This window comes from Giraffa tippelskirchi, chromosome 4 (genome assembly GCF_054371585.1).
Source record: "Giraffa tippelskirchi isolate mGirTip1 chromosome 4, T2T-mGirTip1v1.2.pri, whole genome shotgun sequence".
Taxonomy (NCBI): domain Eukaryota; kingdom Metazoa; phylum Chordata; class Mammalia; order Artiodactyla; family Giraffidae; genus Giraffa; species Giraffa tippelskirchi.
Genome location: NC_137278.1, coordinates 200959278 through 200976968, shown reverse-complemented (window position 1 = coordinate 200976968; position 17691 = coordinate 200959278). Strand labels below are relative to the sequence as shown.

The 17691-nt window shown below is 54.3% G+C and overlaps 1 protein-coding gene across 2 annotated transcripts in view; it reads right to left on the bottom strand.

Moving 5' to 3' along the window:
- Window positions 1–2143: 2143 nt before the first annotated feature.
- WNT5B (Wnt family member 5B) overlaps window positions 2144–17691 on the bottom strand; it is an 81746-nt gene continuing 66198 nt past the window's right edge. The window contains exons 2-6 of one of the 2 annotated variants that reach the window (XM_081588820.1): window positions 16239–16317; window positions 15319–15468; window positions 14065–14312; window positions 7914–8206; window positions 2144–3443 (exon numbers count right to left, since the gene is read on the bottom strand). In XM_081588820.1, coding sequence (XP_081444946.1) covers window positions 2985–3443; window positions 7914–8206; window positions 14065–14312; window positions 15319–15395 — 1077 coding nt within the window. In that variant the 5' untranslated portion in view covers window positions 15396–15468; window positions 16239–16317 and the 3' untranslated portion in view covers window positions 2144–2984. The remainder of the gene's footprint in view (window positions 3444–7913; window positions 8207–14064; window positions 14313–15318; window positions 15469–16238; window positions 16318–17691) is intronic. The other variant, XM_081588819.1, reaches the window with a different exon arrangement.

The window sequence follows — 17691 nt, the reverse complement described above, 5'->3', positions numbered from 1 at the left end:
CCATCCCTAATCACTGGACCACCAGGGATGTCCCAAAGGGAAGTATATTTAAATCATTAGCAGGAACTCCTGGACCTTCAAATCGAGCTCAGAGTGAAACAGTACTACATCCTGGGATGGAATGGCAGGTTTGTCACCGTCTGGGGACACCCAGTGTCCAGTCTGGGGACACCTCATAGCAGTTTTACCCCCTCAACCCTGTGAGACAGAGAATGGCTTCACCTCACCCCTGAAGGTTTTGAGGGAGCAGGAGCCCCCCTCACACTTGGCCTGGGCTCAGGTTTTCACTCTTTTGAGGAAAGTCTCAGGACCGGCCTCACAATTACACGATGTCACAGATAAGGGACTTTGCTTGAGCATGTCCAGAGTGAACAGTTAGGGGTCTGCATGGGACAACGAGCTGGAGTGTGTGTCCTCCCACCCAAATACCAGCAAAGAAGCCCCTCTCACCTCCATGAACTCTGAACCCCCCACTGAGGTCTTGGGGAAGTGGGGGGCACCAGCCAGGGGTCCTGCCGGGAACTTGGCTCAAGGACCAGTGAGGGAGTCAGGGTGACTGCCGGTGGCTGTTAGTTCAGGCCCTGTGGATCCCCACCACGAGGGGCCAGACGCAGATGGAGGGAAGTCCAGTGCGGTAGGTCCTGAAGGTCTGGAGCAGGCGGGATCCCTCTGAACCCCGACGTTACCTTCCTCTTTTAAGCTGGCTCAGATTAGTCTCTGTCACTTGCAGCTTTGAGAGAACAAACCACACAGACTGAAGCCAAGGACATGGTTTTAATCTTTTGTAGGCCGGTTGGTTTACACATTTTCTCTCATGGACCATTCCTCTTAAAAATGTCTACCAAAGGAATCTGAGTGACCGTGTGAGGAGCTGTTATGGGTAAGACAGCCAGACATTCCTTGGTGTCGAGAAGGGAGGTTCTTCTCTAGGTACTGAAGACACAGCAGGAGACGGGACCACAGATGCCCTTAGGCAGAACCCGTAGTGTCATTTCTGCAGTGTCGTTTGCTCTTTATGACCAAGTTAATTTTGCAACCCCATCCCTTCCCTAGAAACAAACTTTTCTAACATGAAACCAGTGTCTTGAGTGGCTACTGGTTCAACATCTTTCCCAGAAACTGCCTCCCTTTCTAGAGTCCCTGAGCTCTGCCTTATTCTCTCCAGTCCCAGATACTTGCTTCTTAGAAGAAAAGCTATGACAAACCTAGACAGCGTATTAAAAAACGGAGACATTACTTTGCCGACAAAGGTGTATAGTCAAAGCTATGGCTTTTCCAGTAGTCATATATGGATGAAAACTATGGTTTCTCCAGTAGTCTGTATGGATGTGAGATTTGGACCATAAAGAAGGCTGAGCACTGAAGAATTGATGCTTTTGAACTGTGGTGTTGGAGAAGAACCTTGAGAGTCCCTTGGACTGCAAGGAGATCCAACCAATCAATCCTAAAGGAAATCAACCCTGAATATTCATTGGAAGGACTAATATTGAAGCTGAAGCTCCAATACTTTGGCCACCTGAGGCAAAGAGCTGACTCACTGGAAAAGACCTTGATGCTGGGAAAGACTGAAGGCAGGAGAAGGGGGTGACAGAAGATGGCACCATCAACTCAAGAGACATGAGTTTGATCAAACTCCTGGAGACAGTGAAGGACAGGGGAGCCTGGCGTGCTGCAGTTCATGTGGGTCGCAGTTCAGAGAGTCGGACACGACTGAGCAACTCAACAAAAACAACAAGCAGATACTCCAAAGCTGGAGTTCTGGCCCCTGGACTGGACATGGTGACACAGAGAAGCCAGCAGAGAGTATCTCCATCGCCCGTGAAAAACCAACAGCCCAGGAGGATGGGTGGGAGGTAAAATGGGGAAGAGGGGCCAAACATGAGGTTTAACCTCCAATCTCTGAGTTCTGTTCAGAACAGCAGAGTTAACAGCCATGGTTGATCCCTGAGTTCCCTGGGGGTGGGCATACATCCGTCACCTTATTAATTCTCATGACATCCCCCGTCCCTCTCACCCAGACCAGGGCTCTGAATGATCCCCGTCCCCTTGCCCTCTTCTGTGTGTGCACCGTGCAGAAGGGTTCCGAGGACCGGATCAAAACTAAAAAGGAGCCACGTGTCCAAATAAGGAAAGAGATAGAAGCTTCAGTGGAGGGTGTTTAATGTCGGAGGAAACTACATCCGGGGCAGAGCTGAGCCTGCGCCAGGAGCCGGCCCCGGCCCGCCCCAGCATCCCTGGACAAGGAGAGCCAACGGCAGCATCAGAGCGTCCGCTCCTGGTGGTGCAGGAGCCCAGTGCGACCACCTGACAGGGCACCACCTGGCTTTCTGCAGCTCGGGCACAGATGGTGTGGGAGCCGAGGTGGGAGCCCGCGAACCCTGGAGTAAGAAGATCTCTCGCTGGAAAGATGGGCCCTGGAGTCAGGGGAAGAGCTGGTCCCACCATCAGAGGTGACAAGGGGCCTGTCCTTTGTCCTGTAACTGTGGATTCTGCAAGCACACACAGACGAATATGTGAGAAGGCACTGGGCCTCTCACGGAACCGGTCGGTGTTCTGCTGGAGACCCATAAGATGCCAGGGGTGAGGCTGAGTTCCCGTCGCCATCCAAGGGGCCACCTAGCTTGGCGGCCGGGGTCGCAGGGCTGTCACCCACCCAACAGGGCTCCAGATGCCATCCACTTCTCCCTCCAAGCACCCTCTCTATCCTCAAGGCCTTGTCAGGTAGACCATGGACATTCTCAAGTCCCCACCTCTAGAGAGGCCCCACGAGGGCAGGAGACAAAGCCCGCGTCCCACCCACTGGAAGCAGAGACCCCAATCCTCAAAGATCTCCAGCGTCTCTTAAATAAGCTTCTCCTTTCTGTTGCCTTCTTTCAATTATTTACCATCCAGCCTTTCCTTTATACAAATATAAAATATATTTATATAGATTTATATCCCATAGACTTCTGGGCCCGGCTCGGAGGAGCGGGCAGCGGCCCCGGCTACTTGCAGACGAACTGGTCCACGACCTGTGTGCACTTCTTGCAGCGGACGAAGCAGCACCAGTGGAACTTGCAGTGGCAGCGCTCGGTCCGCACGCTCTTGAACTGGTCGTAGCCGCGGCCGCAGCACATGAGCGCACAGCCGTCCAGGCCCTCGGACGTCTTGTTGCACAGGCGGCCCCGCGTGCCTAGCGAGCCCGTGCTCTCGTCACGCAGGCAGTAGTCTGGGCTGGGGTCCACGTACACCAGGTCCTCGGGGGTGGGCGGCTTGAAGCGGCTGTTGACCAGCTCCAGCTTGCCGCGGCGGGTGATACGCATGGCGGCCGCGCTGTCGTACTTCTCTTTCAGCTGGTCCCCCACCTTGCGGAACTCGGCCAGCTGCAGCCAGCAGGTCTTGAGGCTGCAGGACCCTGAGACGCCATGGCATTTGCAGGCCACGTCTGCCGTGTTGTACACAGCCTGCGGAGGGGAGAGAGAAGAGGATGAGAAGAACGTCCTGACAAGAGACGCCCGGAGGCCGGCTGGGGTCGCCACAGGCCGAGTCCAGGTGGGGGCTGGCGGGGTGGGTGTGTGCAGAGGCGCAGGTTCTCCAACCGAGTCCAGAGGTCTCTCCAGACTGAAAGCACACGAAAGGAGCAGCACATAGAAAACCGCGGGGAGGTGATGCCCACGTCTGACCCGCTTCCAAAATGGTACTCGCCCTTTCTACTTTGCTGTTGTTTAGTCACTCAGTCATGTCTGACCCCACGGACTGCAGCCCGCCAGGCTCCTCTGTCCATGGGGTTTCCCAGGCAAGAATACTCGAGTGGGTAGCCATTTCCTCCTCCAAAGGATCTCCCCGACCCAGGGGTCGAACCCGCGTCTCCTGCGTCTCCTACACTGGCAGGCGGGGCCACCAGGGAAGCTCCTTTCTGTGTTATTCAATTGTTATTACTTGAAATGTGTCATCGTTACCAGCGGGGAAGAAAAAAGGATATTTCTATCTTGATCAACGTCTCAAATAAAAACCAACAAAATGAGTCCAGCTTCTACATAACACAGAGTCCAAGACAGAAAAAAAGAATCAGCTGTACCAGGAGCCTACAACAGAGACCCTGTCTGGCCACAAGCTCTCCCCGATCCTGCCAAGTCCCCCAGGAATTAAACGCTCCCCTTTTCTGGGTTAAGTGGGTCATTAGCTCTGCAGAGCCGTCGGGCACCTCCCCATAAACCACAGCACACTGTGACAAGACGCCCCCTGGGAGTGGCTGTGATGCGGGGAGGTGGGGCGGGCCCTCTGCCATGGGACAGCAATTGGGAGAGGGTGATGCTTAGAAAACAAACCCACCCAGAAGTCACTGAACCACAGCAGCGGGAGGGGACTGAACGTGGGCTACCCCAGACCCAAATGGAAAAGCAGGAGTGGACCAGAAAGCTGCTCACAAAGTGCTTTTCAGTGAAAGCATACGGATGCATTGTGTCCAGCGGCCCTGGCAGCCGTCCCAGAAGTGCAGATGGTAGGATAAAGATGCAGGTCCGCCGCCCAACATTTTCTTCTGCCACAGCTATTGTCACCGACGCAGGCAGGACTCATTTGTCAAGGGCTCCTCTCAGCTTTCTTTTCAAGGGTCCCCAGATTGTGTCTTTATTCAGCAGGGACCACTGCAGGTGCAAGCAAGAGCTTCCACACCATCAGCTCATATTACGACTGCCCGGACTCCTCCCAATTTTTTTCTGGTGCAGGACTACCCCCACTGTCTTAGGGTGGAGACGCTGAAGACCACCCAGGAGGGGGTGCACGCCAACCTTGGGGCTTATAAAGGGTTTAGGATGGAGAAGGCGGGCAGGCTCCTCCCCGAGCACTTGGTTGGCGGCTTGAAGGCAGAAGTGACCCCCCATTCCTACAGGCACTTCAAAGACAGCACCTGCAGTCACCCTATGGCTCCGATCCCCCAGGTCTGAGCTGGAGCCTGACATTCCCTGGAGATGGTCCTCGGTTTGGAGACAGTCTTCCAGCACCCAGTGCTGTTAGGAGAAAGAGGAAAGATTAAGGGCCTAAAGCTGTGTACCTACCCTAAGTGACTGGGGGAGGAGGCCGGATAGCATCTATCTCTGCGGGGAGCAAACACTCAGGGGGATTTGGGGAAAGAGAGTCGGGGAAGCTCTGGGAAAGGGACAGGAATTTCAGCAAAACAAATCAACAAATCCGGAAGGGAGAGCACCACTGAGCCTCGCTATTCACATGTTCATTCTCATTCCTCTGGGAAGAAAGACATCACAGAGACAGTAATGCCTGTATTTTAGATATTTCACCGTTGCTCATATATAGACGCACCTCTTGCAAGAGAAGAGGGAGGGGATTTTGGCCTTTCTGGTAACTGAAAAAGCAATAGCATGTTTGAAAGTTTTTCTTAGTTCCCCCTCCCCCTCTTCCACATGTAACAGTGTGGCTGAGCTCAGACACTGGCAGGACATCACAAGGATGGGGCAGTTTTCATCTAGAAAATGCTCAGAGGCCCTGCAGTGACAAGGCGGTATCAACCCACTGCTCTGGCCTTCAGTATGTAAAATGGGGTCACTGGAGGCTCTCAAAGGCAAGAGAAATTTCTCGCAAAGTGTCTCTGAGGTTTATTCTGCATCAAGATGTCAGAGCCTAGACAACCTACTTGAAAAAAAAAAAATCCAGTTGTAAAATAGCAGTCTGGGGACTTTCCCATCCCTACCAGTAATCAGTCCTTCCCGAGGAAGGTTCTGTGTAGGTGTGAGGAAGTGGGAGGTGATAGATGGTGGAGGCCTGCTCCTTGGAGGTGGGATGAGAACTCGAGAGAAACTGAAGTTCCCCACCTGGAGCAGATGGAAGCTGGGGAGAGATAAAGGGTTGTGAAGAGGTATGGAGCCTACAGGACGGGTGCCCAAAGACGGGGAGCAGACAGAGGAAGCCGGGGAGGGTGTGGGGCAGGCAGATGGAAGGTGCAGCAGAGATAAGGGCTGGAAAAAGCAAACAAACAATTAAGGGTGACGAAATGAGGAGCCAGCAGAAGTGGGGTCAAGACTCGACTGACAAGGCCGGATGAGGGTAGACGCCTGGTCCCCTCTGCCTCTGCAACAGTCACAGAAGGAAAACCTTCCTTCCTGTGACCTTTTGGTAGGAGGCCCAGGGGAGTTTCCTCTGTGCTGTCACGTGCACCCATGTGCTAAAGAGCACAGCAGAGGGCCCAGGGCCCCCCAGTCCTCAGGAGCTGCAGCTGAGATGGTAAGGAACAGGAAGCATGTCTGAAAGCCTCCACTGCCCTCCAGACACAGATACCATGAACCACAGGGGACGCAAAGATGGTGGGAGGCATCTGGGCTTCCTTGGTGTCTCAGACAGTAAAAAATCTATTTGCAATGCAGGAGACAGGGGTTCGATCCCTGGGTCAGGCAGATCCCCTAGAGAAGGGATTAGCAACCCACTCCAGTATTCTTGCCTGAAGAATCCCATGGACAGAGGAGCCTGGTGGGCTATAGCCCACGGGGTCACAAAGAATCAGACACGACTGAGCAACTAACACAACACTTGCAGGTGGTATTTACTGGGATCTTGAAAAATGGGTAGAATTGGGGCATTTAGGAGGCAAAGTGAAGACTTAACCTTTTGTTTGTTTGTTTCTTTTTATCAACCAGGTTAGACGCCCAAAGACTGGCAAACAGAGACGAGGTGGAGCAGATGGAAGAAGCTTCACAAATGACTGGTGGAGCAGAACAGCGCTGGCCTCTAAGCCCAGGTTCACAGATCAGAGCCACGGCCCGGACTCCTGACTCACCACAGATGGACACCCACACCTGGCTAAACAACACTAGCCTCTGAACATGGACTCTGCAGAGATGATGCTGGGCAATGACCAAGTCTAATCCCGACCTGATGTCAGATAGTGACGGTGCTAAGTGCACATACGGGTACTGCATCCTACCAAGACCAGGGACCCCAAGTCATATAGGAGGCAATTCCAGTCCCTTTGACATGTGCTCCTATGAAACATGAGTTAATTTTTATAAAAAAATTTAATATAGAAACACTTTTTAAGAAGTATATCCATATCCTATTACTGAATCACCAATGAACCAACATTAAATTCCTGAATTTATTTCTCCTTCAGAAACTGCCGTTCCTGTTTTCTTTCACTGGCTCATCTTTGGTCTCGTTAAGTACCTTGCCAGGCTCTGAGCCTGGGCTTGACATGGACCTGGGTGTGGACAGCTCTCCCAGAGAGAGGTCTGTGTGCTTTCCTGAGAGGTCAGGGACCAGAAGGGTCTCCCGCCACCCAGACTCGGGCCTCACACCTCTCCCCAGGGGGACCTGGACGCACAGTGGACACCTGAGCACCAAAAGACAGAGCTTCCAGCTGAGCAAGCCCTCTAGCCCCTGGCAGAGCAGACCCCGCCCGGGAAAGAGGAGCAGGCCGTGTGCTCGGAGGTTGGGGGCTCCCTGAGCAGGTCCAGTGGACGGGCACAGAGCTCCCCAGCAGCCGTTCAGGAAGCCTAGCGCCCACACACGATAAAGCCAGCTCCCCAAAACCTATGTGTTACTTTCCACTGAAATTGAGGCTTGGAAGCCCTCGCATGTTATATGAGATTGATGAGCCTGGGCCTTCAAAGGATGGCCACCTTCTGCACTTCCACTCGGGTTAAAGCACGCACGCAGGTAAGAATCTCCGTGGTCAGACTCATCTCTTCCTGGACCAGCCAGCAGCGGACAGCACAGCCCAGGAACAGATGATGGTGTAGGGGTATGTGGGGCGGGTAGGGTCCTCCGTCTGGGTGTGTATGGGGGTGGGGGTGTCTACAGTTTGGGAGCGTGTTGGGAGGGGGATTACATGGTCACTGCCTATGTCCCGGTGGCCAACAAGCCACCCAGGTGCACGGGGGGGGCAGAGCCCCCCTCCAGGTACTCGTGGGGCGGGGATCGCTTACCCTCCGGCCCGCCTCGTTGTTCTGCAGGTTCATGAGCACGCGGCCCTGCTCCTCCGAGCCCTTGGCAAAGTTCTTCTCCCGCTCGCGGGCGTCCACGAACTCCTTGGCGAAGCGGTAGCCATAGTCCACATTGTCGCCGCAGCCGCCCCACAGCCAGTCCCGGGGCAGGTCCTTGGGCCGCGCAGCCCGACTGCAGCCACAGGTGGACAGCTCGCCCTCACGGCAGGCGCGGCTGATGGCATTCACCACCCCGGCCGCGCTCACAGCGTAGGTGAAGGCCGTCTCCCGGCTCCCTGCGGACAGAGGGGCAGACAGACAAGGGGACAGGTGAGGCCCCCCCACCCCTGCCCCGCCGCCCTGGCCTGCACCCGGAGCAAGGCGTCTCCTACTGCAGAGGCTCCAGAGTTAGAAAATGCCTGGACCAAGAACCCAAGTTTCCCTTCAGCCCCAGCCAGCACCTCATCCCATCTGGAGAAGTTTACCCACCAGCGCCTTCCTATTTAGGCCAGCCTGAATGGACCGGAGAGTGGGATTAACACGTTTGTGGATCAGCCGGAAGGAGACTGGGTAGGGATCACGGGACCTGCAGTGCGACTCCAACCTGGCATTCATCTCTCCCTCACAGACCTGATTCTCACCCTCCATGAGTCACACATCTATCTGTCTGTGGCTGCATCACCTAGCTAAACTCACACATCTGTCTATAGCTGCATCCCCTAGCTAAACAGCAGCCAAGACCAGGAGTAGAAATGAGCCAGGATCACAACGACCAGAATCATCCCAGCCACTTCCTTCTGTCACCCAAGGTCCCCACTGCCTCCCACCAGACAGCGCTGGGGCACCACCTCCGCAGACACTCAGCACAGTCTCTCTAAACGTCCAGATCATTTCCTGTAAAGAATCCATCGCTATGCTATAGCGAGCCACTTAAAGAGCCGTATGATGTACACTCTACTTCAATAAAAACGCTTATAAAAATAATACTCGGCCACCAGGGGCATGCAAATCAAAATCACGGGACATCACTTCACACCCGCGAGGAGGGCTATCATCCAAAAGGCGACTAGTGACAAGTTGATGAGGACATGGAAAAACTGGAACCCTCACGTGCTGCACGTGGGAGCGTTTGATGGTGCAGCTGCTTTGGAGAACAGTCTGGCAGCTCCTCAAAAGGTTAAACATAGAATTACCACGTGACCCGGCAATTCCAACTCCTAAGGCTATAACCAAGACAAACGAAAACATGTGTGCACAGAAAAACTTCTATGTGAATCTTCATCACAGCATTACTGATACTATCTAAAAAGGTGGAAACAACCTATAATGACCATCAACGACACAAATGAATGGGGAAACGGAAGGTGGTATTGTACATGCAGTGAAATAGTATTCAGCCATAAAAAATAATGAGGTGCTGGGGACAGGCTGCAGCATGGATGAACCTTGAGATATTAATGGGAAGTGAGCACTTCACATTTTGTATCCTGCATTGGACAGACACAAAAGGCCACATGTTGTATGGCCCCATTTATATGAAATGTCCACAGTATGAAAATTCATACAGACAGAAAGATGAGTGTTGTCTGGGGTTTGGGGAGGAGGGTGAAGACATGGAGCACGCCCACGAACAGGACTGCAGTGTCTCCAAAGGGTTGTGACAACATCCGGGCTGGCTGCACAGCCTGCTGAATATACACTGAACTGTACACTTTAAAATGCTGCGTTGTATGGAATGTGCATTATATTCAGTAAAGTCATTACGAGAAATAATAAACCATACTCGTATGGACTCAGATATGGAGACAAGGAAGGTGTTCTTAGCAAGGAACTGAGATTCAGTCCTGATCTCAGTTAGGAAACTGGGCAGAATCTTCTTTTTTTGAAAATTAAATAAAATTTTTAACTTTTTAAAAATTAAAAAATTTTAAACATTAAAAAAATTAACATTTTTGAAAATTAAAAAAAAAATTTCTTCTTTTTGGCTGCACTGCATTGCATGCAGGATCTTAGTTCCCCGACCAGGGATCAAACCTGTGCCCCCTGCAGTGGAAGCGTGAAGCCCTAACCACTGGATCACCAAGGAAGTCCCTTTTTAAAAAAAATTTTTTTTTAATTGGGCAGACTCTTCCCCCCACAAGAAGGGGACCCACGTCCCCCTCTTCTGAGCCTCTGGGGTCAAAGGTGGCCATCCCACAACCTTGTCTTAGCAGGTGGTGAGGCAGGCGGTCTGAAGTCACTGCTAGGTCCAGTGCGATCTCCCACCTGGCCCTACTTCTGGATGGTTGGGCAGGACACAGCGAAGTTTGCAACCAGAGCACACAGCAAAATCAGTTTTGCTCCTTTAAGCAGGGGCCGACTTCTGGTCAGATATGGAGTAGAACAGCACCAGGGAAGCCAGGTGATACAGGAAGCCACACAGGAAACAGCCATTGGGACTGATGTTTGAGCCCCTGTGAACTGTGACCAGAGCCAGGATCTATGGATCTAGGGAATCAGACTGTGTGAGTTCCCAGGATGGTAGGATGGCCAAGAAGTCTTCGGGAGGGGGGCCTGGACCCCCCTTTGAGGGAGTCATGTCTGAGAAATCTTCTTAAAACGTGCCTTGACACCCTACTTGGCATCCCAGGACAGATACCATCTGAATCTGGACCAGACCTACACTTCGTCCCTCAGGAGCATTGCTTTTACAATCTGCATTGGAGAATCGGGGCCTTCCCCGGTTGAGATGGTAAAGAATCTGCCTGCAATGCAGGAGACCTAGGTTCAATCCCTGGGTCGGGAAGATCCCCTGGAAAATGGAACGGCAACCCACTCCAGTATTCTTGCCTGGAGAATCCTCTGGACAGAGGAGTCTGGCAGGCTATAGTCCATGGGGTCACAAAGAGTTCAGACACGACGGAGCATCTAACACTTGGAGAATCGGGTTGGGTTCCCAAGGCCACCCAGTCTGTCTGTGTTAAATGACACTAATCACCAGAATGTTCTTTCCCAGAACAAGCTGAAAGATGCCTTCCTACCACTTCCCTCTGCTGGAGCTAATCCCTCCTCCATCTGACAGCCCTTCAGTATTTGAAAATAACAAATATGCCTTTTATGTTTTCTCTTTTCTAACTTACATATGTCTGATTTCCCTTTTTTTTTTTTAGCAAACACACTTTGCAGAGCTGAGTCACCCTTCTCAGAACTGCCTTTAAAAACAATGTTTCTGCAGCTGAGTGTTTACTGCAGACACCAGGGCTCTGAGGGTCCCAGCCCACCATGTAGCTGGTGAATCACCCACCAGTGAATCCGCTTGGCATCTCTCCTGGTCATTCTGCCTCTTTTGTTTTGGAGCATCACTGGGCCCGGAGTGCAGGCAACTCCGCCCTACTGGGGCAGCACGCGAGTCTCAGGTGAGCCTCAGAACAGACCTCGTGCTGCTCTCAGCAAGCAGGTAACTGGGGACTTCAGAGTGGACGAGCAATGCGGGGACATCTCTGTGTGTGTGTGCTTAGTTGCTTAGGCGTTTCTGACTTTTTGCAGCCCCTATGGACCATAGCCCACCAGGCTCCTCTGTCCATGGGATTTTCCTGGTTCTCCAGGACTGTAGGCGGATTCTTTACCATGAGACACCAGGGAAGCCCATATGTGAAACAATTCAGAGGATTAAGGCTGATAAACCAGCAGCCATAGAGCTCCTGAGAGATGGTGCCTCTCCACCCAACAGGGAGACATCAGGACAACATCACGCCCTCTGTCCCACTGCTGCCCAGCCACCCGGTAGGTGCCTCCGGGTGAGGGGCCTGGTGCCCTCCGGGGCGCTCTGCTGCCCTCTGGTGGTGGACACTTGCAGTGGCTCTAAAGGGAGGTTCCAAGCCAGACATAGGGAGAGGATCCATCATAACCCAGGCTCGGCCCACCTTTCCAGGCAGCATAAGCCTGCAGGGAAAGTACAGAAGGGGACAATGACAACAAGGACAAACAACAGAGGGGTTCTGTCTGTGACAGAACAGGGCACAGAGACTGGTGTCCGCTTTCACTGATCATGTGCGTGCGTGCTAAGTCGCTCAGTTGTGTCCGACTCTTTGCGACCCCGTGGACTGTAGCCCGCCAGACTCCTTTGTCAGTGGGTTTCTCCAGGCAAGAATACTGGAGTGGGTAGCCATTCCCTTCTCCAGGTATCTTCCTGACCCAGGGATCAAACTCACATCTTTTACGTCTCCAGCACTGGCAGGAGGGTTCTTTATCACTAGCACCACCTGGGAACCCTCCCCACGCAAACTGGCACACTCCATGGAGACTGTGGTCCCAACACCCCTTCTTCCCTAAAGCAAAGCCTCACTTTTTTGGTCTTCATGTGACAAAACTACATGAACTGAACAGAATCTGGCCAATGTCAGGCATGCACTCAGTCTCAAAGAAACACTAGTTTCCTGGCAGTGACTATGGGGTGCCTCTCTATATACCTTTTGTGAGGAAATAAATTAATGGAGGGACATAATTCTTGAGGTATGAGCCTACCGTGTTCCCCTCTCTGCCAGCTGAGAATTAAAGAAAGAAAGAAAGTCAAGTCACTCAGTCGTGTCCGACTCTGTGACCCCATGGACTGTAGCCCACCAGGCTCCTCCTCCATGGAATTTTCTAGGCAAGAGTACTGGAGTGGGTTGCCGTTTCCTCCTCCAGGGGATCTTCCCGACCCAGGGATCGAACCTGGGTCTCCCGCATTGCAGGCAGACGCTTTAGCATTGCAGGCAGACGCTTTACCGTCTGAGTCACCATGGAATCCTAAAGCCACCTTCCTATTTCCTCCAAACTCTGTCTCCATATTTTTTACACAGCTTTGGTGGGCAGAGAAAGCCAAGATTTTGGCCTGCAACATACCTGGGCCATTCTAGTTTCCTCACTTGAGGAAGGGAGGGCAGGGAGAATGGCTGACCCAGATTCCCACCAGGAAGAAATGACTGTTTGAGAAGAACTGATAAAGAGTCCCTTGGTCTGCAAGGAGATCAAATCACTCAATCCTAATGGACTCAGCCCTGAATATTCACTGGAAGGACTGATGCTGAAGCTGATAGCATCACTGACTCAGTGGACATGAGTTTGAGCAAACTCTGGGAGATAGTAAAGGACACAGAAGCCTGGCGTGCTGCAATTGATGGGGTCGCAAAGAGTTGGACACGACGGAGTGACTGAACAAGGATAAACTATGAATGAAGACCGCCTGACCCCCAGGTCCATTCTTTTGGGAAAGCTGCCCAGTAGGAGGGTTACAGGAACTCACGAGCATTCCTTTCACAGACCTCAAGCTGATATACAAAGGAGAGAAGCAAGGTTCCAAGTGTGCTTCCCCGACCTCACTTTCTCCACGTGGGCCAGGTGCAGGGGCTCCACAACAGAGGCAAAGAGAAGCTTGAGCTGCCCTGCTCACTGCCTGCCAGAAACGCAGCCTAGGGGGACTCCAGAATGTCGCCTTTAGGGGGAAGCTGTTCTGGGAGAATGTGAGCTGGGACCTGAGGCTCTAACACCTTTCTTTTATGGCCCTGGGGATAAGACCCAATAGAATAGGGCCGGATTTCTCAATTTCTTGCCAGGGAAGGGAGGACTGCATTTCAAAAGGACCTAAAACAATTAGACCCCAGATCACACCTCCATCTAAGCAATAGGGCAGGCAAAGAATCTTGGGCCAGGAGCTGGAGAGGGAGATCTGGGAATCCAGGTTGTGGGATGGGTTGGCAGGAGGCGGAGGGCTGAAGGAGGGGAGGGAGGGCGCTCATCTTCCTCCTTCAGTCTGCCCATCCCCCACTTTCACACACATTCTCTTTCAAATGAAAAGGCCAGGACTGGATCTGGGTTGGGTTAATGACAGCCACCACCAATCTGACCCAAAGTCTCTCTCTGAGTCCAAAATGAAGAGACGAAATTCCGCAGACACTCAGGGCTGCAATTCTGTGTTCTCTGCCCACAGCTCTGGAGGAGGCCCTGGAGCTGAAACTGGGGCACTGGCGGTAGGTGGGCTTCTCAACGTGCTCGATCTCAACGTAGACCCTGACCCCTAGCTCGAGGCCTCTCCTGCCGGCTACCTGCTGGAGCTGGGTGGGAAACTGAGGGCCAGCTGACCACACACCACTGGAGACCCCCTCCTTGCCTGCCGGTCCCAGCCCACCCCGCTCACCGATCTGCAGGACTCTCCCAAAGACGGATGCGTCGTCCACAGTGCTGCAGTTCCACCGGCGCTGCCGGAACTGATGCTGGCACTCCCTGATGCCTGTCCTGGCGCCCTCCCCGATGTAGGCCATGTGCTCCTGGTAGAGTTGGCACAGCTTCCTCTGGCCAGCGGACAGCCCCGGAAGCTGGCTGCACACGGGCTGGGCCCCAATGATGAACATCTCGGGTCTCTGCACCGGGCTCATTGCCAAGGACCTGCAGCCGGAGGGCTGGGGTGAGTGCACGGGCTGGGGCTGGGAGCTCCACCCCCTCCCGGAGGATGGGCCCTGAGCCAAAGGCTTGGGAAGAAGAGTCAGTGCAAACAGAGTCCCTGCCTTCAAAGGGAAATCGAGGCACAGATGCAGGCAACACTCGAGATGCAGAATGCCTGAGCATCTGGATCCAAGTGACCAAAGGGGGAAGGGCGCTCCGAGATGGGAGCAGCCTTTAGGAGAGTGGGGCGAGTATGCAGGGGGCGCACAGGGTTCTGTGCAGGAGTGTTGAGGCCACTGTGGCCCAAGTGTGCGATGTGTGTGGAAAGCAACCAAGGCCTTCAAAGAGAATTCCCCTTAGGCCTTAAAGTCGAATCTGATTTACATACAGGGCCATACTCTCAAAGTTCTCACTTCCTGCTCACTCCCATGGCCCCTCAGTCCACCCTCTAGGGCTCTCCTCTGGCTCATAGAATTAAATGCTGAGCTGTGGATCTGCCAGCTGAGCAAGAGAGCAGAGCCCAGACCAAACAGGGGCCGGGGGGGGGGGGGCGGGCGGGCAGTGCCTGTCCTTTCTCTGTCCGCCTAGCAATGACAGTCATCTTAGAAACACAAAAGGAAGCCACACGTGGTCCCGTCAATCCCTCATGCGGTTTTCAGACGTATAAACCGTATAAACCGGGAATCCCAGCCTCCTTGCCCTCACCAGCAGAAGAAAAAAAAATCAATATTCTTATTGATCCTATAACAACAAAAGAGCTATTTCTAACAAGCCATGGAGATGGAGGTGGGGGGGGGGCGGGCAGATAGGGAGAAAGGACTGTGGCCAGGACCAGGGAAGCCAGATGAGCTAATCCTTCATCCTCTGGGAGCCTTCATGTTAACCCTGGGGCTGGAGAGAGAGAGGAAGAGCTGTCTGGTGTTCTGGGGTTCTATAAAGGAATGGCCCTTTCTCCCCCCTCCATCGCTCAGGGGGGCCAGGCTGGGAAGGGCTCCGGCCCCGCACTCACCACCAGGAGCTGGCTGCGGCTCTGAGCGGGGCCCAGCAGGCGAACAGCAAGGTGAGCAGGGCCGGCAGGCTGGGCATGGTCCGCCTGCGCCCCGCCCCCCCCAGGGCCGGGGATGACCCCGGGGACCGACGGCTTCCGAGATGGGGCTCCCTGGAGGGAACAGATGGAAGGGAGAATCAGTGTTGGATGGACCAGGAGACCCTGCTCCCCCGGAAGGCCTGCCTCCCTCCAGCCTCCCTCCAGCCTCCCTCCCACCCTGGCCTTCTCACCCGAGGGTCGCCCCTGGCTGGGGGCCGGGGGAGCCCTGCTCAGGACCGCTCCCTAAGGCAACAGAGAGCCGAGAGACCAGGAAAGAGAGGAAAATGAGACATTTCCACATCAGGCGGGAGATGCTCAGGATGCCCTGTGCGCACCTGCCCTCCTCCAGAGAGGGGATCATCCCCTCTGCCCACCTCCCCCAGGGATGCAAATGTTGTATGGAGCTAAAAACACCTGGCGAGTGCACTCCCTACAGGCTCAAGGGAGCCTTCCCTTTCAGTCTGCACCTTCTCCTTCAAACCCGTCTTCCACATCCCGGCCCACGTCTACCAGGACAGATAGGAGAAGGCGAGGACGTTTCAGTTTCTCAAGCCCACTCCTCCGGGAGATGTAAAAGCCATCCCCAGGCTGTGCGGTGGTGCGTATCCCCCAGCCAGTGGCCACCCCACCACCATCGGCCTTGCTTCCTCTATGCCCTCCAGGGGCCCCAGCAGCCCCCCAGCATGGATGCTGGAGGAACTCTCTGGAAATGCACCCCTCCCCTGCTCCTCCCTAAGCACCCATCCCGGGCACGACCCACACCTCAAGGCCCCTCAGCACCCCAAGCTTCAAGAAACACTGGCTCCCACACTCTGAGCGCCCCCTTCACACACACATCTCACCGCTCAGTGCAGGGCTTCCTGGCTCTCCGGGAGGGGGTGGCAGGGCTTCTGGGTCATCAGCCCAGGAGGTATTTCTGTTCTGGGGCCACCGGGAAAGGAAGGTGGCTGAGCAGGGCCTGGGGTGCTGGGCCACAGCTGTCCCCACCCCCTCCGGGCTTTTCTTCGGGAGGTCCCAGCTGGGGCGGGGACACCAACAGGCAGGTGGCGGGCAGCGTGGGGTGGGGGGCAGATCAAAGCCAGGACTCGCCCCTGCCCCTTTGTCATGCAGAGCCGGCTCGGAAATGATCCGGCCTGGCCACTAACAGCTCCCCCACACCCAGCTTTCCTAACAGACCTCGCGCCCTCCCCGACCCTCCCCACCCCCCATAAATCCTCCCGTCCCCCAGGGCAGGAGGTCTGTGAATGCCCGCCCGGGACCAGAGATGGAGCAGAGATAGGGCCGGCACCAGAAGCTAATGGCTTTATGGAGGGGAGGGGACCAGGGCTGGAGCAGGACAGGAGGGAAGTTTCAAAGAGTTTCCTTGTCCAAACACCCTGGACCCCACCACCAGCCCTTCAAGGGGACTGGAGGGCCGGGCGACCCTCCCCGAGGTCCTCTCCCTCCACACCCACTCCGCAGCAGGCCTGTCCCCACACCTAAGAGCTCTCTCCTAGCGGGTGACACTTCTCATCCCCAGGTCCCTCTCTCTCAAGCCTGTTCCCCACCACCACCATCAGGCCCCTGTTAGACCCCTAGGGCTCTTCAGGCCCCAGGTTTAGCCGAGGCCATGCTGGGGCCCTGTCTCTGCAGACAGGAGGCAGGGCAGCTCTGACCGCCGGCAACAGGCGCTAAGGCCAGACTTCCCTGGAGCTGCTAATCTCGGCTCATAAAAATCACCCGGGGCAGGAATCACCAAGCAGCTGTTCGGCCACCCTGTGCTCTCCAGCAAACTCCTGGCTCATTAAAATATATATGTGTATTTTTTATTTGGTATATGCTTCTGGTGCTCTGTGACAACCTGGAGGGGTGGGATGGGGTGGGAGATAGGAGGGAGGTTTGGGAGAGAGGGGGGATATATGTATACCTGTGGCTGATTCATGGTGATATATAGCAGAAACCAGCAATCATCCTCCAATAAAAAGTTTAAAATATATAGATAGGTAGATAGATATTAAAAATTGGGAGGAAAAAGACCCTACCACATATGCTAGCATTTTTCTGTACCTTCCAGATAGGTGGCACCTGAAATTGAACACTTCCCCCTCAAAACACACACAGCATCTCTCAGGACACATTCTTTCCTCAGGACAGAGGTGACACCACCCCCAGCGGTCGCAGCTGGCTCATCTCCCCTGCCTTCCCAAGGTAGCCGGGTAGGAAAGGCGGGTACTGATGACTGGCCTCCTTGGCATGGGCAGAATGGAAGCAGAGTCTTGCCCTGCCCGGCTGGAACAGAAGGAGGCTGTGAGGCCC